Source organism: Scatophagus argus, chromosome 3, assembly GCF_020382885.2.
Source record: "Scatophagus argus isolate fScaArg1 chromosome 3, fScaArg1.pri, whole genome shotgun sequence".
In the NCBI taxonomy this organism is placed as follows: Eukaryota; Metazoa; Chordata; class Actinopteri; family Scatophagidae; genus Scatophagus; species Scatophagus argus.
The window spans coordinates 23039691-23066876 of NC_058495.1; the positions used below are offsets into that span (position 1 = coordinate 23039691).

General features: G+C 41.8%; 6 protein-coding genes across 9 annotated transcripts; 2 read left to right on the forward strand and 4 right to left on the reverse strand.

Moving 5' to 3' along the window:
- Positions 1 to 617: 617 nt before the first annotated feature.
- On the forward strand, positions 618 to 2601 carry ghrh (growth hormone releasing hormone). The gene is made up of 5 exons (XM_046385329.1): positions 618 to 834; positions 1503 to 1613; positions 1999 to 2103; positions 2224 to 2349; positions 2473 to 2601. Exons 1-5 carry the CDS (start codon positions 758 to 760, stop codon positions 2483 to 2485), a joined length of 432 nt encoding a protein of 143 aa, XP_046241285.1. The 5' UTR covers positions 618 to 757; the 3' UTR covers positions 2486 to 2601.
- A 1797-nt stretch (positions 2602 to 4398) lies between these two features.
- rpn2 (ribophorin II) lies at positions 4399 to 11112 on the reverse strand. Of its 2 annotated transcripts, XM_046384821.1 has the most exons (18): positions 10972 to 11112; positions 10461 to 10654; positions 10220 to 10315; positions 9829 to 10004; positions 9647 to 9722; positions 9396 to 9530; positions 9139 to 9315; positions 8931 to 9049; positions 8641 to 8746; positions 8350 to 8441; positions 8149 to 8263; positions 7723 to 7917; positions 7519 to 7605; positions 7335 to 7430; positions 6816 to 6891; positions 6192 to 6321; positions 5510 to 5606; positions 4399 to 5061 (listed from the first exon to the last, which is right to left on the reverse strand). In XM_046384821.1, the coding sequence occupies exons 1-17, from the start codon at positions 10982 to 10984 to the stop codon at positions 5555 to 5557; spliced, it is 1935 nt and encodes a 644-aa protein (XP_046240777.1). In that variant the 5' UTR covers positions 10985 to 11112; the 3' UTR covers positions 4399 to 5061; positions 5510 to 5554. The 2 variants fall into 2 exon arrangements, with proteins under 2 accessions (XP_046240777.1, XP_046240778.1); XM_046384822.1 differs by lacking the exon at positions 5510 to 5606 and having other exon boundaries at positions 10972 to 11111.
- Positions 11113 to 11509: 397 nt separating this feature from the next.
- On the reverse strand, positions 11510 to 17173 carry mybl2b (v-myb avian myeloblastosis viral oncogene homolog-like 2b). The gene is made up of 15 exons (XM_046384823.1): positions 16870 to 17173; positions 16328 to 16424; positions 16152 to 16223; positions 15947 to 16039; positions 15643 to 15863; positions 15394 to 15526; positions 15245 to 15304; positions 14866 to 15081; positions 14490 to 14762; positions 14260 to 14402; positions 13812 to 13911; positions 13604 to 13714; positions 12793 to 12909; positions 12577 to 12708; positions 11510 to 12463 (listed from the first exon to the last, which is right to left on the reverse strand). The coding sequence occupies exons 1-15, from the start codon at positions 17166 to 17168 to the stop codon at positions 12335 to 12337; spliced, it is 2196 nt and encodes a 731-aa protein (XP_046240779.1). The 5' UTR covers positions 17169 to 17173; the 3' UTR covers positions 11510 to 12334.
- Positions 17174 to 17672: 499 nt separating this feature from the next.
- On the forward strand, positions 17673 to 18779 carry si:ch73-303b9.1. The gene is made up of 2 exons (XM_046384827.1): positions 17673 to 17832; positions 17929 to 18779. The coding sequence occupies exons 1-2, from the start codon at positions 17808 to 17810 to the stop codon at positions 18420 to 18422; spliced, it is 519 nt and encodes a 172-aa protein (XP_046240783.1). The 5' UTR covers positions 17673 to 17807; the 3' UTR covers positions 18423 to 18779.
- ift52 (intraflagellar transport 52 homolog (Chlamydomonas)) lies at positions 18716 to 22251 on the reverse strand. 3 transcript variants are annotated; one of them, XM_046384825.1, is made up of 14 exons: positions 22015 to 22249; positions 21450 to 21649; positions 21259 to 21346; positions 20961 to 21090; positions 20767 to 20842; positions 20598 to 20669; positions 20378 to 20504; positions 20210 to 20293; positions 20006 to 20074; positions 19764 to 19918; positions 19601 to 19688; positions 19344 to 19452; positions 19097 to 19242; positions 18716 to 19017 (listed from the first exon to the last, which is right to left on the reverse strand). In XM_046384825.1, exons 2-14 carry the CDS (start codon positions 21566 to 21568, stop codon positions 18976 to 18978), a joined length of 1305 nt encoding a protein of 434 aa, XP_046240781.1. In that variant the 5' UTR covers positions 21569 to 21649; positions 22015 to 22249; the 3' UTR covers positions 18716 to 18975. The 3 variants fall into 3 exon arrangements, with proteins under 3 accessions (XP_046240781.1, XP_046240780.1, XP_046240782.1); XM_046384824.1 differs by having other exon boundaries at positions 21982 to 22249; XM_046384826.1 differs by having other exon boundaries at positions 20210 to 20290; positions 21450 to 22251.
- Positions 22252 to 23228: 977 nt separating this feature from the next.
- On the reverse strand, positions 23229 to 26451 carry acot8 (acyl-CoA thioesterase 8). The gene is made up of 6 exons (XM_046384828.1): positions 26228 to 26451; positions 25240 to 25376; positions 24789 to 25014; positions 24182 to 24339; positions 23726 to 23917; positions 23229 to 23522 (listed from the first exon to the last, which is right to left on the reverse strand). Exons 1-6 carry the CDS (start codon positions 26425 to 26427, stop codon positions 23404 to 23406), a joined length of 1032 nt encoding a protein of 343 aa, XP_046240784.1. The 5' UTR covers positions 26428 to 26451; the 3' UTR covers positions 23229 to 23403.
- Between the last annotated feature and the right edge of the window lie 735 nt (positions 26452 to 27186).

Sequence of the window (27186 nt, forward strand, 5' to 3'; positions counted from 1 at the left end):
ATATTTTCATATTTTATATCATATAAGTATTTCTCTGTGACAATTTGTTTTTCTGCTTTTATATTTTAAAGTGTAGTAATGTGTACTTTTTCCTATATATTCAATTATGACCGTGTCGATAAAGTAAACTTGAAATTTGAGGGAGGGAAAGGACAAAAAGAAAGATGAGAGTATGTAGATGAAGGTCACTCACAAGGAGTGTGAGTGTGAGAGAGAGTGAGAGAGACACACACACAGAGAGAGAGAGAGAGAGAGAGAGAGAGAGAGAGAGAGAGAGCTCATGTGTGGTGTGGGAGTGACTCAGAGCCACAGGTTCAGTATAAGATTCAGTATGGACTGACCATGGATGCTGGGATAACAAAGTGTTCCACTGTTTCTTTTGTCCAGTCCTTTCCTGGCAGTGAGAGATGATGAGACTGGAGGGCACCAAATAAAAGGGGAACTGCAGGGACACTCTAGGTAATTCTTCCACCACATGTGTAAATGTGATGTGTATGTTACACCTTCTTTGTCAGTGCTTTCATCTTTTCTTCTTCTTCTTCTTCTTCTTTTTTTTTTTTTTAAAAAAAAAACACATTTTAAATGTTTTCTTTCATGCTGCCCATCTCTTGCCAGCTGCTACTTCGGTGCCTTGTGCAGAAAAATGGGGCTGGTTGAGGGAAACTGTGGTTTCAGCATTTTTTTTTTTTTTCTAATGTAATTTCTACTCCTGTCATTTATTCTGGCTGTCCATTCTTCTCCAGGACTAGCTGTGAAGATGGAGAAATCTGCACTGCTGCTGTTTTGTTGCCTGGTCATGTCGTTATCGGGCTCCCCACTCTACCCATCCATCAGGTAAGTCCTGACACATTTAATGAATTTCTTCACACCATCTTCATTTACATTGCAGATTTTTAGCGTTTGTGTTTTATTACAGTATTTTTTAAAGCCATTTCAATCCTTCATGACCGGTCAACTCAACTGTCCATATTCGTGGGTGTCTGTTGATGACAAGAAATACTGAAAAGTGGCTGAAAATTATTACTTGAAGATTATATAGAACATTTTTTTTTAGACAGAACTAAACAAATTAAAACACAGCCACACAAAATACAGTGTATGGATTCTCTGAGTCATTAAATGGGATCAAAGGATCTTATCTACACATGTAGCGTCTGATGTTTTATACCTTTCCCTGGTTACTTTGCATGTCATAACTGTGCCCCCCGCATTTCTTATGCTAAAAAGGGTCGAGATGTCGGCGTTTGTGACCCAGTCACATTTACACAATACCTTAATCACAGTGTCCGCTGCCAAAGTAGCAGAATATGTAATTTAACAAGAGTTAGAGCATTTTTTTCTTAGTTAAAATTTCATCTTCATCATTAAAACTCTGTGCAATATTTAAATCAGTTTCTGTTCAGGGCAGAAATTTGAATACAATTATATATCAGTGTGGTATAACGCGTGTGGAGATGTTTGATGTTCTTCATTCATTTCGTTTACGGGGTATTTCTTCTCAGGTTCGGCCAGAGGGATACATCCATCCTGATGACATCCTCTATAAAGAATCCAGCAGAAGCAGAGCAGCTGGAGGAAGACACAAGTCCTCCCAGGGAGCTGGCAGAGTTACGGTCAGTTAGTAAATATGGACTGAGGGTCGGCTCACCTAAATCACAAAGAAAAACACAAAAAACATGTTTTTGCTCACTTACCTCTATTGGTGTCTAAGAATGCAGATTGATTTGGTTTATGAAATATTTGCCTCTGAGACTTCTGTCTCCACCGCAGTGTTTGACAGTAAGTCCAAAACTGTTCACAGGAAAGGCGGATAGAAGGATATCTCAACATCAGTGGCTGGACTTTTAGTCTGAATCAAAGAAATGTGCTTATTTTGTTCATAAACTCTCATTTCAAGTTGGAATATTGGAGATATGTTCTGAAAGATAAAAGATAAATCCTGACTTTTTGACTCATTGTGCTGCAGTCACTAAACAGATGTTCCCTTTCTGATTTCAGCTCAGTACGCCACGCTGATGCCATCTTTACAAACAGCTACAGGAAAGTCCTGGGACAAATCTCAGCCAGGAAGTTCCTTCAGACAATCATGGGCAAACGCCTGGGGTAGGTAGCACAAGACGAATGATTGGCAAGCCAAGTGGCAAAACAGAAGTGCTGCGTGTTTTCAGATCAGTCACAGGAAGACAAAATGAAACCTGAATTCCTGGTGTTTTCTTTCCACAGAGGTGACAGAGAGAGTTACATGAAGCGACAGTCAGATATCTACGAAGGGACGTATAAAGAAGATCTTACATCCATTCAGAGTAATCAGAGATACAGAGAAGTGCGTGGGAATGTCGTGAGGCCCAGGTAAGTAAACACACAGCCTAAAACACACGAAGCTCTAATGAAAACATTCCCAAATACTAATCTGACTTTTGGAGCAGAATGACGGTTCAGTCTGTCACTAACCTGAGTCTTTCCTCCTTACAGACTGCTGAGCTGAGAAGCTCCTTGCTGCTGCACTATTCACAACCATCACTGCTTGTTTTCTTATATTTCATCCAAGCTGTTCTCTGCGGGTGAAAATCATGTCGTCTTTTTTTTGTATTCCCATTAAAGCTGTGAAGAAAACCTCCTGCCCAGCTCATGACTGTGGAAAAAAATGGCACCGGAGAACTATATGTTGTGCAATCTTGTTTGAACAGAAACACGAGGATGCAATTTTTGTTTTGTTTACAGATTACAGATTGAGCAACTTGAGTATTTCCATTTTATACTACTTTATATTCATCCTTCACCACCTTTCAGAGGGCAATATGTTGCTTTTTTAAACTGCTACATGTTATTAGATTTCAGGGAAATCTTTAAAACATAAGGTGCTGTACTGGATTGATAAAATAAACTATGGGCTCCTATCCAATAGCCTAATTAGTCATCCAGACATGAAAACACACACGCTTGTAAAAGCGCTCCTGCTTGTAAAACATGATGTGGTGACACATAGTTAATTACCCAAGAGTATATAAAGTATTTAAAGTGTTTAAAGTTAGCTCCACCTCAGCCAGCTACATTAAAATGCTATAAATATCCAACAATCTATTATTACTTGACACATTTTTGAATAAATAAGCAGCAGTCAAGTTAGGTAATCTTAATTAATTTGAATTTAACACTTAAAAGCTTGGTGATTGGAAGTGAAACTGTTTTCTCGAGCTGAGTCCCGCCCACTTCAGTAAAACCAGCATATTAAATAATCAAAACTGTTTTGATTTAGATAGAAAATAATGTGTCGTTCAGTAAAAAATGAGATGGAGATGTATGTTTTTAAGAACTCATTAGCTCACGCTCAGGTGTTGTTCCTGATGGAGCTTGATTAGACCTCTTCTCAGGACTGTATGAGTGCTGACAGAATGTGCTCCATATTTCTCTTACTCTCCTGTTAGTAATGTGGTAAATGTTTGGCTCAGGACCTTTAACAGACCTTCCTCACAGCAGACATTTTGGCTTGTCCCAGCAGGAAAAGTACAGCAATAATTTATTAAATCCAAAAAGACTTGCTGCTGGTGAGACTGTTATTTCTTCAGAGAAGAAATCAGCCCTTCTCACACCTGTAAATGATATACTACATTGTTAAGCAATAAAACACGCCCTTTGTGAGTTTAATATACTCGGCCTCATTTGATCTGATGTTACTACTACACCAACAGGAACTTTAACGACATCGCATTCTTAATACATAGAAATTGATATGGAGTTGGTCCCCCATTTGCAGAGCTAACAGCTTCCACTCTTCTGGGAAGGCTTTGCACAAGATTTGTGTTTCTGTGTTCATCTTTGCCCATTCATACAGTAGAGCATTCGCAACCTCCATTTCCAGTTCATCCCAAAGGTGTTGGATGGGCCTGTGTGGGCCAGTCAAGTTCTTCCACACCAAACTCATCCTTATGGAGCTTTGCTTTGTGCACTGGGGCACAGTCATGCTGGAACAGAAAAGGGCCTTCAACAAACTGTTGCCACAAAGTTGGAAGCATAGCATTGTCCAAAATGTCTTGGTATGCTGAAGCATTAAGATTTCCCTTCACTGGAAGTCAGAGGCTGAGCTCAACCTCTGAGAAACAGCTCCATAAAACACCTAAATTCAATAATAAAGGGGTGTGTCCCAATACTTTTGTTTATATAGCCTATTTAGCTTATGTGGCTGATGATAACAAACTTTAGAAAGATGTTGTTGTAGGCCCTGTACATTTCGCAATGTAATTGTCGACTTTGTAGAGGAAGTAACAGATTCTCCCGTGTTTCCCTCTCAACCTTCACTGTCCTAATCCTCTCAAAAGAAACACTTAAGATGTAATCAATCAAGGGAAAAGTGTACTGGGCTCCTGTTGTTCTCTACTGAAGAAAGACGAGAAACATAGATTCACCTCAGATTCTTTATTTCCTCTCCTTAATTACAAAAACATCATATCCTCAAATTGAACAGATTCCATTATTAACAGATTTTCTGGGGGACGCTAACTCAGTATCAAATAGGAGACAACTGCTTCCCAAACAGGCAAACACACTGGCACAGTTAGTGATGATCAAAATATCAGTGCTACTGCCAGTGTTTTTCTTCTTAATCGGCTGAAATGTGTTCACTAACAGCTTCTCCTTTGAGGTGATTAGGGCACTGATCGACAACAGAGAGGAATGTACAAAAGAAAGAAAAAAAACCCACAAATGAATGAAAAATCCATCAGCAAACCACAAATAAAAATCCCAGCTCACTTAGAAAACACTGGCATGTTGGACAATAAGAAAGCAAATCTCACAGGAAGATGAAGTGCATTTATCAGTAGCTTTACAGCCCTCAGTAGGATTATCCCTCACTGAGCGTTTGTCCTCAGAGATGCTGTGTGATATCTCAATTTCTTCCGTTTGGCAACAAAGACTGCAAACTGCATCTTTAAACTGTTGACTGGATTCTTGAACTGCCACGCCATGTTTAAAGTCTGATTTGGTGCATTGTTGAAGGGAAACAAAAAAATGAGCTTTGTCAGTGTCCTCTTTTGATTTTCTCGTCCTTATTTTTTCTCAGTTCTGTGGAAGGGAGAAAGAAAAGCAAACACATTAGATGAATGAAAACCGCTGTGGCCTTACTGAAAACCTGATCTTTGACAAGTCACTCGATCATGCATTTTAATGTGCACCTTTGCCGAACAAACAGAATGAATCTTGGCAAAAACACTGGGAAATTCTCACGACACACGTCTAAGATCTCCACAAGGTATACTTTGAATCATGAACACAAAGGTAATGGCACAACCAGGACCACGGTGCTGTTAGACCACAATGGAGGGGGTATCAGAGTGCTGGCATGGCCATGGCTGTCATGATCATGATGAAATGAGTGAGAGGCAAACCAGGGAGGAGGGCAGCAAGTACATGTGAACACTCCGAGTTAGAATGAGTGAGCTCCACACAGCCATGCACGCTGCCAACCATTATGGAAATGCACTGTGGATGCAGTTCATGAGGATGCCCTTACTTCAGCCTGGAAGCACGACCGACTCATCGGTTACAAATGGGGGCTTTATCGAAGGCTTCTATACTTTGCCAACCTACTACTCTGCTCTGCGGCAATCCTGAAAAAGGAGTAAAGAGACAGCGGTGTGTGGATAGAGGGGTTAAAAAACAAGCACCAGCTGCAAGGAGACAGAGACCAGCAGGAAAGAAGGGGAAGGGAGCCCTTACTGGGAAAATGACATTTGTGAAATCATTAATTGCAATATTCTACTTGCTTAAAAGCGTTAAACGGGCTGTCGTAACAGCAAGGAGTAAAAGTGAACAATTACAGAGTGACGTCTTGAGTCAGTGACACAGGTTACAAATTGCTCACTCTGGCCCTTTGAGGGCTCTACATGATGATGGCCAAGAAATTGCCCACTCAGATCATCACTTTTGCCGATCTTGCTGCCACGCTTCCCTCCTCGTCCAAGTACGCACGAGCTCTCCTCCTGGCTGAGAGCCTGGCTCTGAAACCAGCCTCTTGGGACCAACTGAGGAGCTACTGACATGGAATGGGTACTTTTCCTCAGGTTTTAGGCTAAGAACAACCAAGAGGCCTTAAAGCACCCATGTCCTTGTAGTTTGAAGGGGCTAGGGGCTTTCTCTCTGGGACTAAGGACTTTCTAGGAACCATTTGTGCCGGGCACCATCAGGCGACATACCTCTTCACTGCTTTCTGGGCGAGCATGCGGTTCCCGGCGAGGAAAGTTACACCGCCGATAATTGCCAGGTACTTCAGAGTCTGAAACATGTTCAGGTGGGTCCAGTAGACGTACATCAGGCCCAGCATGGCTGGAATGAAACAACCGCATAGAATTAAACAATCAATATATTGTTATACTGACAATATACTGTTTGTCAGTGGGTGGGGTGCTTTAAGGACAGGCCAAGTGCAGTTTTTTAAATTATATTTTTAAATTCAATATTTTTAATGCATTGTCTTCATTTACAAAAGAAAAAAAAACATTTTCAGGAAAACATTATCAATACCTTTTATATATATGGTAAACGTATGCATACTTAAAATTAAACGTCAAATTCAGAATTTTGACAGAATTTTCTTTATATTTGAGTGAAATCTTGGCACAACATTGATGTCTGAGAGATGCTGTGTTTGGGGGGGTACAAAACATATTTCATGTGTGAAATTTCATGAATAATGCATCACTGAAATGAATTAGTACAATGCACAATTCACTTGTCCTCTTGAACGACAGCAGATGAGCAGTAGATACAGGAACAAGCACATGTGTGATCAACATTTCATTTCAAAGATTGGGACCAACCTGCGTGTCCTACATGGAACAGAATGGTGCTGGGAGAGAAGCTGAAGTTGGAGATGTTGGCGCCGAGCTTAAACCACTACAAACAAGAGGGGGAACAAAAGACTATGTGATTTTCATCCCCTGCAAGAGCTGCAAACAAAAGGGCTGAAAAACTGTTTATCACCTAACACACAATGTGCTGCTCCACCGCAACAATAACTATTACTCAACACTGCAAATGCCAGGGGAAAAAAAGATACACCATAGCTTTTGTGATTTCAAATTAAAACAAGCATTATATTCATGCAGTACTGGAGCCTCGTTCACGATGTATGACGGCTTCCTACTGAAGAGCTTTTCTGGGAAAAACCACACCACCGCACATACAACAAAAATAACAAAGTGAATAGCTCTTAATAATGGAAGTAAATTAGTGTTTGGGTGTGGCTTTAAATAAGACTAATGTTTTCCAAATCATTCACAGATCGCTCTACTGCTGAGCAAAACAGGAAACATTTTGCACAAAGTTCAGGATATTACCAGGATGAGCAGAAGCAGGAATGGTGACAGGATGAGTGCAGTGAAGGTATTGGAAACCACTGTGGGGGGCTTCTTCTCTGGCTCCCTGAATAAGTGCTGCAGAGTGAGGAGGAGAATTTTAAGTTGTTGGGCTTAGAGCCACTGCACGCTGATCTGATATAAATAAGGAGTACACGAGTATTACCTGGATCTCTGGTTTGGGTACATAAAGGTTCTTGGGCTGAATGGCAGCTGGGGCCTCCTCATCCACAAACTTCAGAACAACATCAGCCTTTTGAAAAGATTACAACTCAGTTTTAGAGCCCACTGTCAAAGTCTCACTGGCTGAGAACTTGCTACATCAGGAAATAATCCACATTAACACCACCACGCCTGAGCAGATACTCACCACATTCCACAAGATGGGATTCTCCAAAGTAGCGTCCCCAACGATGAGGTAGAGGGAATAAGTACCAGAGATGGAGTCAAACTCTGACTTCCTCTTTGCTGTGTCCAATTCAAACTTGTACAGATTCTTGCTGTCGGGTTCTGCCACAAACACAACCTCTTGGCCAGTTTTCTGATTGTGCAGCCGGACAAAAGTCTGTGAAAGACAAAATAAATAGGTGTTAATCTCAAACAGGACCCAGAGCTGAATTTTTCCTAACCAGTCACAGTGGTTGGCTGTTTTTGTGATTGTTCTGGCCAATCACATGTAAAATCTAACACTTGTGTAGCGTTTCTGACAGCAGATGAGGTCAGCTACAACAAGAAAATTTTACCAGCAACTTGCAGCAACAGCAATGTGTGTTCATGTCCCACTCTGTTCACATACCTGGTGTGGGGTAAGCTCCACTCCAGTGTTGACGTCAACCAGCTGGAAGGACATGTCAAAGTTCTGGTGGCTGTCTGCCGTGAAGGAGGTCTTGGCTTTGGAAGGATAGTCCACCCTGGGTCATTGAAAAGAGAAAAGCATTCAGTATTCTGTTGTCATGCTACTAAGGGACAGAGAGAAAGGGCTCATGCTTCCTCTAACCTGCTGGTCTTTGTGCCAATGCTCTGGTCCTTATCCACCACAGAGAGGTCCATGTTAGTGACAGCCACCTCAGTGGACACCTTCACTTTAAGCTACAAGTGGACAGAGTCAAAACACAAAGTTGTCGGAAGAACTCAAATCCCTAACTCAAGAGTGGACACAGTCATAATCTGACTGACAACCTGGGACGGCCTGCAGCCACAACCTCCCCCAACCATGTGCATAAAAGTCACTACACAAATCCATCCCAGTCTAGTTAAATAGCAATGCTCAAATGCTCCGCCACCTCACCTCAACATGATTGGCAACTAGCCGGCTATCTCCAGTCACTGCGATGGTAAACTGGTAATATCCACTGGCTGGCTGGCTGGACATGAAGTTCAGTTCAAAGACGCCACTGAAAATCAGACAAAAAGAATAATACAGTGTATATCCTATCAATAGGATATTTGTGGGCAAAGCAACGTGGTAACGTAAGGTCATGTGCGTATATTTCTTCCAGCTTTTTGGATCATTTTCAAGTAGCGGAGATGCTGGGTAAGTAATGCAAAGAAAACTCCTATCTGTCTAATGATACGTACTCATTAAGTGTGAAAGGTGCTTGGCTGAGTATGATGCTCTTAGAGGCCACAGCATATGCAGATTCCACGAGCACATTGGCTGAAGCCAGAGGTTGAGACATGACATCAGTAACAAGAAGCTGTGAATCAGACAGAGAAATGGTCTCAGTGTGGGCTGATTAAAAACCATTCATAAGACTGTAGCCAGGTTGACATGCAACAAGTGTACCTGCAGGGTTGGCTGGCTGTGGGACACTGTGGCTGGGCCCTGAGCACTGACAATGACCGGCACATGGAAGCGGTTGTTGGAGAGAGCGGCGGCAGCACTTGCCACACTGAATGCCTCGGCCAGAGAGTCCCAGGACTTCTTGCTGAAGATAGAGTTCACCAGCTGGATGACCTGGTCCTGTGGGGAGAACACATCTTCTATCAGTTTCAGAGGAAGAAACACATATACAGAAAAGTCGGAATAGACAGGAACCATACCTCCTTCAGAGGGGGCTCCATGTCCACATGATCTGACAAGGAATAAGCAGCAGTCACAAAAATGGCAGTAGCCTCAAGTCCCTCTTCAAACTGGAGGTAGAGGCCACCAAGATCATCCAAACGGGCCGTCAGATCCTGAGAGGGACAAAGCAAAAAAATAATAAAAATTAATTCATTAGGAGTCCGGTGTGTCTTGCTTTTAATCAAAGAAACGTAACACAGCACCATCTGGTGGACGTCGAGGAGCTCACCTCAATTTCCTCCAGTATTCCTCCAAGTTCGGCCTGCTTGGACAGACGGGCTGCTGTTTGCAGAGCTAAAGTGATACTGTCCAAAGAGAGCATACATTTGTTGTTAATTTTGTTGTTCATGACCACTGCATCCTCCACATACAATGCAAATGCATTCCCTAACCAACACTATCAAGACTTACGCCATGACATTGTCCTCCTTATTAATGCGACTTGTTAGGGCACCTACAACTTCCTGGGAAGCCAGAGGAAGCCCCAGAGAGCTGATTGCACCCACAGCACGATAAATCTGAGTCATGGTTGAATCTTCGCTAACTGCTGCCAGGAGGATATCACGGGTTTCGTTAGACACAGGAACCTATAGGGTCACAAGCAGAAATATCATATGCATCTTGAAACTAAGGCAATTATGTGGACTTCAACCACAATGATTTGCTATACTTAATATTCAGATTTTTTTTTTCTTTATTGTCCAGCCCAACTGCACACACATCTATTACACAAATTCTTTTTAATATAAGGAATGGCAGTAAGATATATGAAAAGTTCAAAGGAAGAACAATATTTTCTTACCTCACATCCAGAAATGGCTTGACTGGTCTCGGCAGCAAAGAAAAGAGAGTCAACACTGGTGGGGTCAAGCTGGGATTTGAGGAATTGGCATACTCCCTACAAACAAAAATACACATTTAAGACAAAGAATATTGAGGATTAACATATCATGGAAGACGTATTCATTGGATTTGAATTGTGACTGAATGCTATGATACTGAAAATAAAAATCACTAAACACATTTATAAGTCATTTCCATACTTTGTGATCGGGAACAGTTGCTCCGAGCTTGGTCAGACCAACAACAGAATAGTATGCGGACTCCAAGTCGGTGAACTGTTGGCTCAGGAGATTCTGCAGTCGGGCCACATCAGACAGGGAGAGATAGTGCGCCGGTGTGAGCGCCTGAGCTCCAGCAATAGCCAGGCTGAGGAGGAACAACCCGTGGAACAGTCCTGCGGACACAGTTACACAAGTTACCCTGGTGGAAAGGTGGGTTCATCTATCACCTCCACAGTTCACGAAGTCTTGTGGCGACACGTATTCATTCATTGAGATGGAGACATTAAGCTCGCTCGTTCATTGCAGGCTTAGCTAACGTACCAAGGAAGCTAGCCCTCGTCAGCAGGAAGCAACACACTGCATGCACCGCGTGATATTTTTTAATAATTCTAAAACTAACGATTCCTTAACAGCATACGCAATGCGTGGATAGCACGAAGAACATACATATCTAACATTATATTCAACATTTACGAATTAATTCACTTACCAGACCGGTCCATGTCTTGCAGTCTAATGCAGCGTCACCAAAACCGACGACTGCTTCCGGTGTCTCAGAGAGCGAGAGCTGTCATCGGATGTGTCATATCCGTTTGTAGGTTTAACATTTCAAAATAAAAGCGATTTCTTTTATTTATTTTTTTTGGTACAGGTACACGCAAATTCAGTGAGCCCTCACTCCTGTGTAAAATTTAAGCAACGAGCCAATTAAAGATAAGATTGATGATTTCACCACAGGTTTATTCACAATTCGCCCCAATTATTATGCTAATTTATGGGTAATAGCATGGTTTGGGCTCTGAATTGAATCATAGAAGGCAAAATTGAGGTTGATATTTCTGATTATCTCAAGTGGGCTACAGATGACTGAGAAATGTTAAATATAATTTTTCATGTGAAGGTATTTTGTCCTGTGACTTACTTACAAGTACTGAAACAGCAGGCGTTGTAATCCATAAAATCAATCAATGTGAAAGTGTACATAATTCTCTACCACAGCGGATGGTACTTGTATCAAGAGGAAAATGTGCACCGGACATATTGACATTTTATTAAATTTCTTAACAAAATGTTATAAGATTTAGTAAAAACATACAACACTAAATATTTACAGACAATGCCAAGTAACATAACACCCTTGTCATCAACACTGGTACAGCTTCCACAAGTGCATTACATCTCAAACAACTGGATCCAACATAAAACCTTCTTTTTAAGTATATTCATCATTTTGTTGGATCTCAGTAAGTAATGGGTCACTTTGATGAATTATTGATGTGTGCTGCTGTTATATTTCTAGCAGATGTCTAACAATATGAGGCCCTTGGGATGTTTGTTATAAATCTGTACACATCCTAAACATTTGCTAATCATTTTCAACATGGATCCCTCGTCTCTACATGCACTTCTGTCTGAATTTATTCCATATACAATTTATACAACACAACTTTAGCTCTTGGTGGTAGCGCCTGAGTGTTTGTAATCTTCACAACTTTAAAAACCCATGACATTACAGACACATTATGCAATGTAAAACCATGTCTTTTCAGTGATAGCAAAACATGATTTTTCAGCTTTACATTCATTGTTCTTTTCAAACATGTTGAGGTGACAATACAATGAAATGTGATTCATTTCTCTTTCAGGCGTCACACAAGGCCACTGGAGTGAGACTAAATCTAAAAACACAGCTCTCTCTCTCAAATTATTGACAGGGCTTGACTGGTCATGACTTGATCAGAAAACAGTACTAAACCTATGTATGACATGTTCTTTTCTCCACTACAACTTCCAACAGCAAAAAGTAATGGAAAAAGAGCAACATTATGTGTAACATAATGTCTCAGGATGTCTCAGGAAAGAATCAGAGCCCGGTTGGGAGCGTGGGATTTTAGCGAGCGAAGGTAGCGTCTTGCTTTCTCCGTCATTATGAGCTGGTCTTTAGTTTGTCCACAAACAACTGTCTCCCATTCTTTTGACATCTGAATCAAGAGAAGAATTACAGCACAGGTAGGAGAAAGCAGAAATACCATGTTAAAATACTTTTCCACTAATGAGGATACTCATTCTTTTTAAATTTAAAGGTGGAGCTTACCGGAACTGGGGGCACCGTGCTGGGAAATATGGCACTGTCACTTGGTCCCAAAAGGAAGCCCTGGTCCAAAATATTTTCATGTTGCTTACTGCAAAATGATGAGGAGCTAAGTGAAATGCTCATGGGTTCTTCCTGTGGCCAAAAAAAGAGGGATGAAAAGAATTAGGATTTGTCAAATGTAGGGATGGGCTACCATCACATTTCCACACTGTTTACCTTGATGCTGTGTTTGGGTTCAGTTTTGAGCTGTTTGCGTTTACATTTCGGCATCACCTGGCAGTCCATGACATCTAAAGCCAACGATTTGCGCACTTTCTTCATAGGAGGCCGATGCTGGGAAAAATGAAAAAAAAAAAACTCAATAATAATAACATAAGAAGATGTGTGAAAATAGTTTCAGTGCCAATGAAGGACAATCTCTGTTGAAACGGGTCCAGGCAAAAATGAAAGAAGGCTAGCATCAAGCACTGTCTCTTCTGTTTAATCAAGGTTCTAGTGCACAAGATAAAATCTGTTAGTTCATGTTGGGGAAAGTGAGTGAACTATGTATTTCACAGTCAGTTTCTCTGCTTGCAGCGGCGTGCTGAAAGACTGTCACTTTAATACACAACTCCGAGGTTTGAATTCACCTCAGATCCACCCTCTCTGGTTGACCACCTCCTGCTAAATCATAGTGAATGCAACACAAGTTTAACTTTCATCTCAGTGCAAGAGTTGGAGACTTTGGAATGGAGGAAAATAACCTGCTAATTAATAATATAAGATGAAGCTTTCAGTGTTAAACCACTCTTGCAAAAAACATTACTCATTCTGCTGCTGCATGTGCAGTGTATCTACCTCTCTATCTCTCTAGAGTTTATTCACTCAAGATGAATAAGTACCTGTTGTTGGAAGTAAATTGTTTTGAATAAGGTTTTCTTATTTTTTATGTAACATGGGCTCTCAGTCAATAGATGTTATAGTATACCTTTAACAACTGTTCAAGGACTGAAACAGATGTTGAGTACTGAAGATGACTCATAGTTACCATCGTTTTCCGTCTTTGCTCAGGCGTAGTCGAGCGTACAACCACCAAATCAATCCCAGCGTCTCTTAGGATGACCTCGTTTATGTCGTCCTCCAGGTTTGGAGTTTGAGGCTAAGATGACGCACAAGTTACATTATCGTGTTAGCACAGTGCGTATAAAAACATAAACTGAACTCACTGATTTTCCCTGACAGTCACAGATGCTCACCAGAGGCTGCAGAGGACCGTATTTCTCCATGGCACTTTTGAATGGAGTCGGAGTCCGTGGGGTCGTGCAGAGCTCAGATTTGTGGTTGGGTGTAACAAATCTACAGAAATGTGAACACCAAGATTCAAACTCGAATACAAATCAATAACTGTGTCACAATCTATTTGACTCCCTTATAGAATCATTACCTGCCCACGTTTAAGAGAAACTCATTTTTACAACCTGTAACTGCAACCTCAAAATGAGAGGAGCAGCTTAATGATTATTAGATGTATCAAACACATTCAGTGAAATGCTGTAGCCTTGTGTACATCACATGCAATGTAATCTAAATATCATGATTCAGAATTATGAGGCTGATCAGATTCAAAAGTCATAAATCCGTTAACATCATAAATCCAAGTGTTCTGCACACTGGAAAATGGATCCCACGTTAGAGATCACTCACATTGAGTTTTCCTTTTGAATGAGGGGGGTTTTGTCACGCTGTAGCGGTGTAGTAACAATGGCTTTCTGGCTGCACACTGGCGTTGATGTGAGAGATGGGTTCTCCAGGTCATGAGAGTCCTGCTTGGTCCACATGTTGAGGAACTGGAACAACACATGGCAGTTAGTGGATCATCTCATGTGACACCATGAGCAGCACCCTAATCAGTGCTAAAGAAGTAAATGACTTACTTGAGATGGAGAAAAGGGCAAGATTTTGACAGGAGTGCTCTTGGGAGTCATGGAGTTATTGGCATCGGGAGATAAGGCGATGCGTCTCCGGCTACGGCGGTTCAGTATGGAGGGAGGCGTGACACCTCCAGGAGAGATAGGGATGAGTTCCCCCTTGCTGCCTTTGCTCAACTCCTGCAAGGTGCTGCTCTCCAGACGAAACTGGCGGCGCTCTGGGCTTGGACTGTCCTCGGGCAAGTCGAAGGCTGCTAGGTTGCACCAACCATCCAGGTCCTGATGGCAGAAAGGACATTTTGTGGCAGCCAAGACGGGCAGCATCAACTATTGCATGCATATTTAATTTACAGGCTATTTGTCAGTTACAGGGGTTACTTACCCCATCCACCATGTCCAGCACTTCCTTCAGTGCTGGGCCAGCAGGGGAGAGAAAGCCAGAGCTGTCCACCACCCAGCTGGAACAACTCATTTCTCCTGTGGTCATGTCTGCGTCAGTCTTGGGGCTTGAACTATTCTTAAGACAGGAGATGGCCTTTGATGGTCCTGCTTCGCTGGGTTCGACTTTAACACAGGCTGAGAGTGGCGTTTCATGCAACTGGTGGAAGTAACAGACAACCTACATTAGAAACATGTTTACTTGTATGTAATACAGATATTCTCCCCGTAAACTTTATTTATAACAAGTCTGTTGAGAAAGATTACATTATTCAAAACCACCACGTGTTTGAGACATTTTTCAAATGTGATTGGTTGCTTACTGAAGACTGTGTTTTCTGCTCCAAGTCTTTGGTTGCACCATCTTGAGAGCAACTGGGCATCTGTGCAATCAGAAGAATTTTCAATACTGTTTTGTACAGTTTAACGCAGCATCCATTTTGGAGAAGAAAAGGATGGAAAGACAGCCCACCTGCACATCTTTATTAACACGGGCCCACAGCTCTTCAAGCTCATTTGGCCTAAAGACCTCCCCAGCATAGAAGCCCATCTCTAACTTGCGTTTGATGGTCGAATTCCAATGATTCTTCACTGCATTATCCGTCCTGTGTATAAATATGACAGCATGAGTCTTCTGGGGAAGGCAAGGACTTATGTCCACAAACATGTCTACAATGTCAAACTCATTTCCTGAGCTGCAATACCGATGAAGAGTATTCACCTTCCAGGGAGCAGCTTGGCAATCTCAGCCCAGCGGTTTCCGAGCAGGCAGTGAGCCTTGTAGATGATGAGGTCCTCCTCGGCTGTCCACGAAGACTTCTTCACGTTGGGATTGAGGTGGTTGTGCCAGCGCTCTCTGCACTGCTTCCCCAGTCTGCCCTTCAGATGCTTGGCTACCGTTGCCCATTGTTTGTTGCCATAGAGATTCACAAGCTCTATAACCTGAGGAAAAAAATGCATTACACCTTACACCTGATTAATCACACTGGATATTCTGTTCTCACCGAGTCATGTCGCCTGCCTACCTTCTCATCCTCCTCTTTGGTCCAAGGACCTTTAACCAATTCTGGATCCAAGACTTTATACCAGCGGTGCTGACATTGGTGTTCAGTATGATTCTGAGCAAAACAAAACAAACACAAGAAGCTTCAAAACACTGAGTTGGATTACAGCCAAGGAGGTCTTAAAGCTTACTATGAACTACAAAAAAAACCTGTTGCTTAAACTCACTGGGATGTAGCTGGCAATACATTTCCAATCACTGGTTCCCAGTTTTTGGACAAGTGCCTTGAGCTTGTCATCCTGTACACATAAACAAATAAGCACATTAAGCCACCATTTAATTCGACGAGGTCGAAAGTCATTCACACAACTCTCAGATCACTTGGACATGTTGTGGCAATCACCTCCTCTTGTGTCCATTTCACCTTCACTTTCCCACCGTCCCTCTGTTCTGCCACATCGGAGTCAGTGTCTTGGTGCATGGCATCCTCTCCATCCTCACTGAGAGACAAACAGCTGTGACGTGCATGACTAAATAAAGCCTACAGCGACAGCGGAAACTAGCCTCTGGCCCCTTGTGGTGCGGCGAGGAAAACTTGATTATCAGGTTCATTTGTAGCAGCAATCCCAAAGGCATAAACTACTGTTTGGCAAAAATATAAAGTCGGTGCAGTGTTAGACAGCTTTATTTGACGAGTGTGGGTTCATAGAGACTGTCTGGTGTTAAATTAAATGCTGAATTCTGTTTATCGTGACTTTCCGGAAAAGGGCGGCACGGAGAGTCCGTGAGGTAAAGCTAGCAAGAAGTTACAAGATTAGGTAAAAAAAAAATCCTTTCATCTTAGCCAACCGAATGCCACTAATAATATAATCTAAAACCCCCGTTTGTAATTAACAAAAGCGCTGATACCACTGTTAATTCAGACAACCAAGATCAACATCTTACCAGCGCGGCCACCAAGACATTTCCCTCTGTTTCTGTTGTTTACGGTCAGACGGTGATTTGTCCTGCTGCCGCTGCACGTCATGTGCAGATATATTCGGGATTATAACGTTGTATTCCGCAGGTTTTGTGTTTTTAAGAAGTGGTCGATGGTGGTGATGGAGGCTCGGTGCTGTTGTGTTGAATGGTAATCTTATAGCTTGTACCCAGAGGGAGCGGAGCGCCCAGGTTGTCCGCGCTCCTGGATTTCTATCTCGCGCCCTTCTCTCTCGTAGAAACCAGAGAGTGACGTTGATGCGCATTAGATGTGCGCGTAGGGTCAAGCATCCAGGGAGGAAACTTCCGGTGAGAGTTTCAAAATAAATTCTTAAATAAATTGCTTATACTCTTCAAACAAAACAAAAACAGATAATATTTATTGTGATTATTACCAAAAATATAACAAATGTGTAATTAGTATAACATATATTGAGATCATTTTATTTAGAGCTGAAACAGTTAATCAAACCACAAAAATTAATTAGTTCCAACTTCTCAAATGTGAATATTTCCTGCTTATCTTTGACATTTCATTGGTTTTGGGCAACAGCTTATCCACAATAAGCAGTTTTAAATGTGTCAGTCTGGCCTCTGGAAAAAATAATAAGATACTGTAAATTATTGTTGGCTGAAGCCCTGATTTTATAAAAATGAGTGCTCAGGAAGTAAGTTATTTTAAGAGAAAAACTATAAAAAATAAACACATAATCAAAATAACATTTTATTAACATAAAAAATAATAAGAAACACAAACAGCATCTGCGCCTCAAGCAGGCGGTATGCACACCCACCTCCTCCAGATTGATGACCTGCTCAGCCTCCAGCTGGGCCAATTAACAAGGAGCTTCAACAGTTTAAAACCCACCTGCAGCTCAGCTGATACTCACTAGCCCAAGGGAACAATGGAGAAAGCTCTTGTCAATATAGGTAAGAAAACCTGTTTTACTCTCAAGATAGATTCACTCGTTTTAATGTGATCAGATCATGATGATTTCAAGTGGTATCCAAAATTTTCCCTCTTAGATATGAGAAGCTTTGAGTATTCGTCTCCATCGGCACTTGACAGGAGGTTTTTTGAGGAACAGAGTTTGTTGTCTGCTTTGTCCTTGGAACAAATGTCCACATCGAGAGCGTCAATTGATACAGAGGCTGACGGTTCTGACGCCAAGCTGTCCATCCAGGCTTCTTTCTGTCTGTCACTGGACCCCTTTTCTCCACCTCCAACCTTTTCAATGAGCAGCTTAAATGCTCAAGAGACTGACAACTGTCACTTGGCTGTGCCTTCACAGGGCAAGTTCTCCACTCCACAAGTGCTCTTTCAAAAGCAAAAAAAGGCTGCTTGTTTCGACCAGCTGTACAGTGATCTCACTGCCACGCAAATGTCATGGGATGTGTCTTTGATTAAACCAGAGAGCAACAGCCCAAAACCCAGCATGGAGTCCAGCGCTCTGGAGCAGACGTGGAGTCCAAAGTCACAGTCTACACAGCATTCAGGTGTAGGTGAAGTTTGTCCCTGACGAGCCAAAGAACTTCCTCTACACAACCCTCAACATGGAGATGTAGGGCTTATCGGCTGTATGTGACACCTGCCTCTGCATCTAACATGCATCAAGGATGAATCAACATGAATTTTAAAACTCTGGACATACATGTGAAGGAGAGGGTTTAGCTAACCGTTTTAAATCCTCTTATGCTCTTGCAAAATTGTCGACAAATGGAATGTCTGGAATGTCCTCAATCTGTTTTTTTTTTGTTTTTTTTGTTTTTTTAACAGGATCCATATGTGAAAATTAAGGCAGAAAGCTGTATATTCCTTTAACCATTTTTATTTTTAAAGATTTAAATGTTAAATAAAAGTAACTTTATTTGCTTAAGAGTGACTTACAGTTTCTTTACAAAATGAAATACAATAGAAAGATATAAAAATATTAACTTTATATACAGTTTCTAATGGTTCATAACTAACTGTAACAGCACACTACACCCCCCACTTGCTACTAAAGATATAATCCCATCTGCTTGGTCAAGGTACAATATACTGAAAATCTTAAACATTTTTCATGAATCCAGTCACAACGGAGCGAAGGGTGCCTCTGTGTCGATATCATGCTCCTGCAAGGGGAGGAAATATGTTTTTAGAGGCACCCTTCAATGCATAATCTTACTTGTAATGCTGTAAAGAGTATCTCACCTGATTGAGCTTCTTGAACTCTACAACCTGGAAGAAAATGTGTTCCAAGATGTGCTTGGCATCCCTCTGGTCTTTATCCAACTTCGGAGTCACCCCCAGAATTTCCCCACATTTTCGCACATAGAATTCAAGATCATCGTCTGTGCCTGTGAATGGAACCGGTTTAAAAATGACCACTGATCTAGCAGTACCTTCTGTTAGCAATCTAAAAAGGTAATCATTTTGTTTAATAAAGCACTGAACTTACATTTATTGGTGAGCTGTGCTAGGCGCACTTTCTCAGAAGAGAATGTTTCATCTAGATCAAACAGGTCCAGCATGGGAGGAGGCAAATCACTCAACGCAGGTGGGAAGACCTGAAAGATGTGACAACATGCACTCCTGGGTTTAAACTTGTGGGGTTTGGGGCTGAACGTTGGTTCCCTTACCATTTCAGTTGTACACTGCCCTATAAATCGCATGTAAGAATACAAAAACATCGACTGGGACAGGACTGAAACTTACAGCAGGATGAAGCTGAGGCAGAGGGGTCTCAAACTGTGGTGTGATCAGCTGAAGTGGCTCGTCTTTCACATTGAGCTGCTTGTAAGCACTGAAGAAAACATTTCTTTTTAACTATGAAGAAATACTGAGCAGTGACATAGTCAGGTGTATTATGCTTACTCACCTGATGACTTGGGGTAAAGTGTCGGTTGACAAATTGAACAACGACATATCAAAGAGAGAAGTGAAGTCCCTGGGGTTTTCATCGCCTTCTTGTAAGCACACTCTGAGCTGTTCTGACAAGCACCCCGTGTCTGGTAACATGGTATAATCGGTGATCTAGGGGAAAAAGGGGAAAGATGGATGTTAGTTAAACTAAAGGACAACATCAGACACACTGTTATCCCGTCGAGTATACTTCCTTACCTCTGGGTCTTCCGCATCAATCTGATTCAACTGAATATTATCTGTCATGAGCCACTGGAGCACCACATCCTGGGATAAAAAAGCATGACAGGCTTTTGTGCATTAACATTTACGCTTCATAAATTGCACAAGAGAAGAGTGTACTTCTTCACAATTCTGATGTGTTAGCTGACACATACATATTTCACTGTGAAGTGGACTCACCATGATTTTACTGTTTTCTTCTTTGTCAATGTACTGATCACTGAACATGTGGCAGGAGCCCAACACTACCAGTTTCCCAGCCTCCTTCAAAGACAATTTATAACATCATCTCACAAGTACACAGAAGTATTATATGTTGTGGGAATAAGTATGAAAATGACATTACACCTTTCCTTGATGGAAGGCCAGGACAGGCCTGTTAAGGGGGAAGCAGACTGAGCCAGTTGAAAGAATGGCCACAGCAGGCTTCATCACGCTCAGTGTGGCACCATACGGGTACACAAATGTGAGAGCCCTACACAAATAAAGACAGAAAAGCTTTCAGAATAACTGAAAAATCCCCATTAATGTAATGTAAAAGATAGAAATATAAAAGGAAATCACTTACTGTGCATTGTTCCCAATATTTTCATCTTCAATGATTCCAGTAACCACTTTGCCAGCAGCCCGACTAATTTCTCTAAACATGAAAAAGGCATAAAAATGCAATTTTGAATTTTCTAACACAGAAAATAGAACATTTGGGTGAAAAATGTGATGTAATAATATATGCAAACCTGTTCAATACACCATTGGACACAAGCGCCTCCTTAGGATGAAAGTATTTGTAATACACATTCCTCACAACAGCATCTGCCGCAGTGATGGAGGAAAAGAAATCAGACACCACAGAATTTAACACAATTGTACCAAAATACCTACAACTGCACAGATCATGACCACTGCCATTTCAGCAAATTTCAATATGCACCATTGTTGACCATTATTCCAAATTCCTCCAGGAGAAAGTTGATATTAGTGTCATATTTCAGCTCTCCTCCTTCACCGAGCATGACCAGGACATTCCCCCCTCCATCCAGGTAGTGCTTCAGGACCTCCAGCTGAAATAAAATGAAACAACAGTGTGAAAATGAGTTGGTCAGAAAATGTGAGATAAGCTGATAAGCTGGTCATTTCCCAAATAAAAAGCTGCTACATGTGAATTAAAACATATTTGAACATGTTTACACTGTTATTTTTTTAACTGAATATGATGGCTTGATGATCACCTCTGATGCTGTGAACTTTTCCCTCGGACCAGCTGTTATCCACAACTTGACACCCTTCAGCCTCTCCAAAGACAGCTCTTCTTTCATGCTAGGGGAGACAGCATTTATGTATCAAATACTCAGCAGTTTGGTCCAAAACTAGTAGCTCCAGAGAGCAGAGATGGAAAAGTGCTGCATCACAAACATCTCACCTTTGGATTTTCCATTGAGCTCTTAGTCTTTTCAGCATGGATTTGTAGCCATTGTTCGGAGTGAACAGCTCTTTTTTCGAAACATTGAAGACGACAGTGTTGTACTGTTCCTTCTCCATTTCTAAAATTTCTTTCTCTGTTTTTCTTAGCGGTTATTTATATTTACTCAGCAAATTTGGCTCTTATTTGCATCCATACACCTAGAAATAGGTTGTAACTGAAAGTTAGACTCCTTCGACGACTTCTAAACAATTGCAGTGAGTCATCTACTGTAATTACAGTTAATGTGAATATTTCTCCGGTTTTCGTAGCACCAATAAACGATGTAACTGCTAACTGAAGTAACGGGTTAAGAGAGCATCGTCGTAAACTAGCAATGCGGCTAATAGCTAGCGAACATCAGGCGCTGTTCCCTTACGTTTGAGTTCGACGCGTACCATTAATGTTTCTCGTTTCTACTCATTTGACAAAAGAGCGAGTTGCGGCAACTGTTCACCTATAACACTAATTCCCACCTGTAACGCTATATTACCTTATATTTACAGGTTAGTGTTGCCCAAGTTACCTGACAAGCTCTGCTAACAGTGATGCATTGTGGGTGGAAAGTGGTAACCAAGGGCGCTAACCACCTAACAACCGAGTGCGACAGTCATGATATTGTGGTAAAATAAGCAGAGGTGGATGGAAAAAAATAGATTCACATAACGATCTCGTCTTCTGCGTTTCTGAACAGATTCACAAATGCCGAGAATCCATTTTGGCATAGTAAATCACGTTATGTTGACGGAAGGGAAAAGGCGGACCTTATCCTCTGGCACTGTGTTGCACCCGGACGGCGTACGGCGGGGACGTACCATTGACGTAAACGCGTACAAGAGTAAAATCTTTATAAATGTGTTATATATCTTTGGTTGTTCCCCTTCAAGAGAGACAAGCGTTTGGGTTCATTTTGAATATAACGGCTTAGTAATTTGCATTGCTTTGCGAGACAATGACGTCAACTTGACCATTTAAAGACCACCTTCTCATGTAAAAGCAAATGTGCAATACAGAGATAAACATCCAGATGTGTTAATGTAGAGCTTTGACACCGCCGTGTAGACTTCACGTTGATGCACAAGCCTAATGATCAAGCCTGCCACCTTCTAGATACAAACACCCTGTAGATTTTACGGTGCTATTATGGATCAGAATCAGAATTCCTTTATTTATCCCCGAAGGGAAATTCTTTAAACCTGTTTTTTCATTCTGCCATTTAATTTGAGTTTCTCTAAGAGGAACAGACTGTCCTTTTTCCAGGCTGTCATGCTCTTCAGTGAATGCAATTAATTTCCCATTGGAGGATCAGGTTGTACATTTCATTGATGGTCATACTCCACAATAATTTCATTTTATTAGTCTGCTGGAGGAACAGGATGTTCCTTTCTTTTGCTGTACTGCTATACATTTCACTCACCTTCTTTTTTCTCTTCAGCAGGCAGGGATACAAATGTTATACCATCCAAATTTTTATTTTGTAGAACTTCCATTTAAGATTTTTAGTTCCCTCTTTGCACAGCTAAGCTCAGTGGCAGGCAGTTTTTTCACCATGAGCCTACTAATAATGTCAGTGTTGACCTTATATTTGAGTAAAGTAATAAAATCCTCTGGTTCGTATTTCTTCTTGAGTATCATGTAGTGCAGCAGAATTTGGTCTTGACACAGCTGAACGTCACACTGGACAACACTGAATATGCAACCTAGTGGAATCAGTTTTGTAGAAATTAACTGTAAACAACAAGCACTTCATTCTTTATTGACTGGAAATAAAATGTATTTTTTTGCACCTTATAATCAAAGAGTAATTCATTTTTTATTCTATTAGCAAATTTATGACTGAAAACAAATATGATTTAATGTATGGTTAGAACTACAAATAAATAAAATAAAACAGAAAAAAATCTCAGGAATGTGCTTATAGTTTGCTGGCTGCTGTGACAGGTTTCACTCTGAGGACACCCTCCTGAGAACAGGAGGCAGCCAACACCCCATCTTTTCTCCACAGTCGTCCTTGAACCAGTCCTCTGCTCCCCCCTATGGGACACCACATAAATGCAGGAATGCAGGCAATGGGTAATAGGTGAGGGGCCACAACAGAAATCAGTCATTGTTAAGCAAGTACATGTAAATACAGGTCATAACTCCTTCATTTTATCATATTAGACCAAACTACTGTGATGCTACAGCAGACAGAACAAATACAGTACAGCAGTAAAGGAGTTGAAAAACATACTGACCTGCCCACGGGCTCTCGCACTCATACAACATCCACTCATCACTGCGGAAAGTACTGTGGAACCACATGGCGTGGTCAAGGGAGGCCGAGAACTTGGCCCTGTAGTTGGGAAAAGGTAGCAGCGCTGTCCCCAGGAATGCGTAGTCGGACACATAAGCAGCGACACAGCAATGCAGCTTCATGTTGCCTTCACCTACAGGAGCACACAATTAAAATACACAAATGAGTGCTACTTAGATTGTATTATACATGTGACTATACACCATATGTCATCGTGTTATATGCTGGATTCTATTTTCACTGCTGCAGTTTAATCTCAGAGCAGAGCAGATTGCTATGTATTCTGATTAGGAAACTTGCTATTGATTTTATAAGGATACCTGTAATTACACAGTGTAGTATAAAATCTCCAACATCTGTTATGATTGCAATGCAAATGTGCATTAATGTATTTTACCAATATATCCTCGTGCTCGCACCCAGAACAGCTGCTTTGGCTCAGTTGCAGCAAGTCTGTAAAAGCGAGGTGGGTTGACTGGCTTTATCTCAATGGGGACCTCATTAGCCAGCAGCTTGTTGAGGCCTTGCTTTAGATTTTCTGCTAGGTTTGGTTTACTGCAAAACAACAGAAGAATATATAGATAATCACTCCACCCAGCTGCTGGCAGAGCAGAATGTAAAATATTGGACACTGTTGGTTTTGTGTTAATTCACACTTCAGTCTGGTTTATTAATTGCTCCGAGACATGGATTCGTTAGTTAGCTGCTGACTGCTGCTGACTGCTTTTTAAATCTCACATATAACATGTTATGAACACATCACATCCCCATCTTGTCGTGCCAGCTCAATCGTTTTAGACAAAATTGATCTGTCTCTGTTAGTACCTCAGCTGCCGGCGAAGAGGCAGAATAAAAATGAACTCCCCATTCTGTCCTTACAGGTTTTATACAGAACAGGCAGGGGGAAATGACAGTGCTGTGAAAAAGCATTAACTGCAAATACAGCCCTCTAATTAAAACCACAGTATACAAATTACATGTAGGCTCTGTTTCAGCAGCTTTACCTGAGATAAAGGTGGATAAGTTCCTCTACAGTGAGCAGGTCTTCAGGCTGAGGGACCACCGGCATGGTGAACTGGTGCTGCAGCGGGCTCTCCTGTTGCTTGTGGAAGGACGCTTGGCAGATAAGTATAGGCTGCCCATGCTGGATGGCCTTCACAGAACGGACTGTAAAACTGCGACCATCTCTTGTGCGTTCCACCTGGTACAGCACCGGGACCTTAGGATCCCCTGAAAAACACACAAAAGACAGATGAGGGGAAACACTAACTGGGACTGAGGCCAATTTGAAGATTTGTTCTGTTTGTTATGACAGGATTATAATTGAAGGGTGAGAGCTTTTTATATTTGTGACACAGGTCTTAATATTCAAAAATGCTGAAAAGACTCATCGTAACTGCAAATAATTTTCCGTAGTTTCATTCATTCAATCAGATCATTCACATTAAATCTTACCTGCTCGTACAAAGTAGCAGTGGAGAGAATGTGCATAGAGATTATCGCTGACAGATTTGGCAGCAGCTACAAGGGCCTGACCGACTATCTGACCCCCAAACAAACGCTGACTGCGGGGCACCCAGTGGTGCGTCCCTCTGCGGGAAAAACAGAGAAATAAATGAAATATATGCAGTGCAGTCTCGTTAGACGTCGCTTTGACAGTCAGAGCCACAATGTATTTATATTTACACTGAGTTTATTTGGAACCCCTATACCCAAATGTCAGTCAGTCATTTTCTATACCGCTTATCCATCAAGGTCATGGGGAGCTGGAGCCTATCCCACCTAACTACGGGTGAGAAGCAAGGTACAGGTCGCCAGTCAATCTCAACACAGGTCGATAGAGGTGTAGAGTAGGCCATTAGCCTAATGTGCATGTTTTTGGGATTGTGGCAGTAAGCTGGAGTACCCGGAGAAAACCCACGCAGGGACAGGGAGAACATGCAAACTCCACACAGCCCAGGATTCGAACCTATGAGGCGACAGCGCTAACTTCTGCACCACTGTGCCGCCCCTATGCCCAAATGTTTTGTAATCAAATACAGCGGCCACACAATAGGCTCTGCCTTTATTAAGTGAATATGGTTTAATTTTTCTTCAACAGAGAGGTTTTGTGTTCTTCCCCAATATTCAATCTTTGAGCTTTTCATGTTGTATAATCACACATTACACTGACATGTGACAGTGACACGTTTTGACATGACAGTATTTCAAACGTCCAATTAAAGCGTATGTAACGAGACAGAAATACACTTGTTTTGTTTGGTAATAAAGTAAGCACGCACAGTGGGCAAACAGCAGTACCACCATATGAAACACTAAGGTAGGCCCATGAATGTCGTGCTTACCATAGCTCGGGTAGGACATCACATAAACATTCATTTCTGAGAGGTCGCCGTATGGCCAGGTGACATTAGCGGTAAAGAGACCAACGTTAGGCCGTTACCTGTACAGGTCTATGTCGAGCTTTTCTAGGTTTAAAACGCTAGTGACCAGGACGCTTTTGAGGTCCTGAGCATACTGGGATGCAGGACCCTCCGTGCTTTCATCTTCAGGTGATTTCGGTGTCACAGTAATCTCTGGATCGTCACAATTATTAGCTGACCCACTAGCACCGTGACTTGCAACTCCGTCTTCCTCCGTCATGTTTGTTTGGCAACTTCTTCCTCTTTGGGGCTTCCTCTTAGGGGATGTTTCATGACTGCCATCTCGTGGAACTCATCCGTCACTGTGTCATCTTCATCCTGAATCGTTTCTCACAAACGACTGCAGGCTGTCATCAAACATTTTTAGCATTTTCAGCAAATGATCTCTTAACTACTTGGATTGCTTCTACACTGTTACATGATCATTATAGCCTTTTGTGTGTTCTTATTGTCTTTTTCCAGATATGCATTGTGATGTCACCGTCATTAAGTAAAATCAACATACAGGTATTACATCATAATACTGTACTCCACCCGATCATGCTGGTGTGTTGCATATCAGAAGGTGCAGGAAACCACATTTAATTGAAGGGCAGGTAGCACCTGATGTTTACTAACTGGTTCATCAACTCAGCATCTTAAATTGCAACATAATCTGTTCGTTACAAGTAATTATTTGCCATTTATACTGTTTAGAAACGCGTATCGTTTCATACTTTGTGATGACTTAGGGCCCAACCCATGCATGTCACTTTAGCCTGTTATGTGTCTTGTTATGAGTTTGCATGTTCTCCCTGTGCCTGCGTGGGTTTTCTCCGGGTACTCCGGCTTCCTCCCACATTACCAAAACATGCACATTAGGTTAATCGGCTACTCTACATTGCCCCTAGGTGTGAGTGTGACAGTGTGTGGTTGTCTGTCTTTGTGATCCGACCAGTCCAGTGTGTACCCCACCTCTCGCCCGTAGTCGGCTGGGATA

Coding starts and splice junctions, on each gene's coding strand:
- si:ch73-303b9.1 (XM_046384827.1), top strand. CDS start 17,808: ATGGAGAAAGCTCTTGTCAATATAG. Junction 17,833..17,928: donor GAAAGCTCTTGTCAATATAG/GTAAGAAAACCT, acceptor TTTCCCTCTTAG/ATATGAGAAGCTTTGAGTAT.
- acot8 (XM_046384828.1), bottom strand. CDS start 26,427: ATGACGGAGGAAGACGGAGTTGCAAGTCACGGTGCTAGTGGGTCAGCT. Junction 25,377..26,227: donor CTCGACATAGACCTGTACAG/GTAACGGCCTAA, acceptor TTTTTCCCGCAG/AGGGACGCACCACTGGGTGC. Junction 25,015..25,239: donor CTGCTACTTTGTACGAGCAG/GTAAGATTTAAT, acceptor TGTGTTTTTCAG/GGGATCCTAAGGTCCCGGTG.
- mybl2b (XM_046384823.1), bottom strand. CDS start 17,168: ATGCGCATCAACGTCACTCTCTGGTTTCTACGAGAGAGAAGGGCGCGA. Junction 15,864..15,946: donor CCAAAGAGGAGGATGAGAAG/GTAGGCAGGCGA, acceptor TTTTTTCCTCAG/GTTATAGAGCTTGTGAATCT. Junction 15,527..15,642: donor GCCAAGCTGCTCCCTGGAAG/GTGAATACTCTT, acceptor ATTTATACACAG/GACGGATAATGCAGTGAAGA.
- rpn2 (XM_046384821.1), bottom strand. Junction 10,316..10,460: donor CAACTGTTCCCGATCACAAA/GTATGGAAATGA, acceptor TTTTGTTTGTAG/GGAGTATGCCAATTCCTCAA. Junction 7,606..7,722: donor ATCCCATCTTGTGGAATGTG/GTGAGTATCTGC, acceptor TCTTTTCAAAAG/GCTGATGTTGTTCTGAAGTT.
- ghrh (XM_046385329.1), top strand. CDS start 758: ATGGAGAAATCTGCACTGCTGCTGTTTTGTTGCCTGGTCATGTCGTTA. Junction 835..1,502: donor CCACTCTACCCATCCATCAG/GTAAGTCCTGAC, acceptor ATTTCTTCTCAG/GTTCGGCCAGAGGGATACAT. Junction 2,104..2,223: donor ATCATGGGCAAACGCCTGGG/GTAGGTAGCACA, acceptor TTCTTTCCACAG/AGGTGACAGAGAGAGTTACA.
- ift52 (XM_046384825.1), bottom strand. CDS start 21,568: ATGGAGAAGGAACAGTACAACACTGTCGTCTTCAATGTTTCGAAAAAA. Junction 21,347..21,449: donor GCTCAATGGAAAATCCAAAG/GTGAGATGTTTG, acceptor TGTCTCCCCTAG/CATGAAAGAAGAGCTGTCTT. Junction 19,243..19,343: donor AGCACAGCTCACCAATAAAT/GTAAGTTCAGTG, acceptor TTCCATTCACAG/GCACAGACGATGATCTTGAA.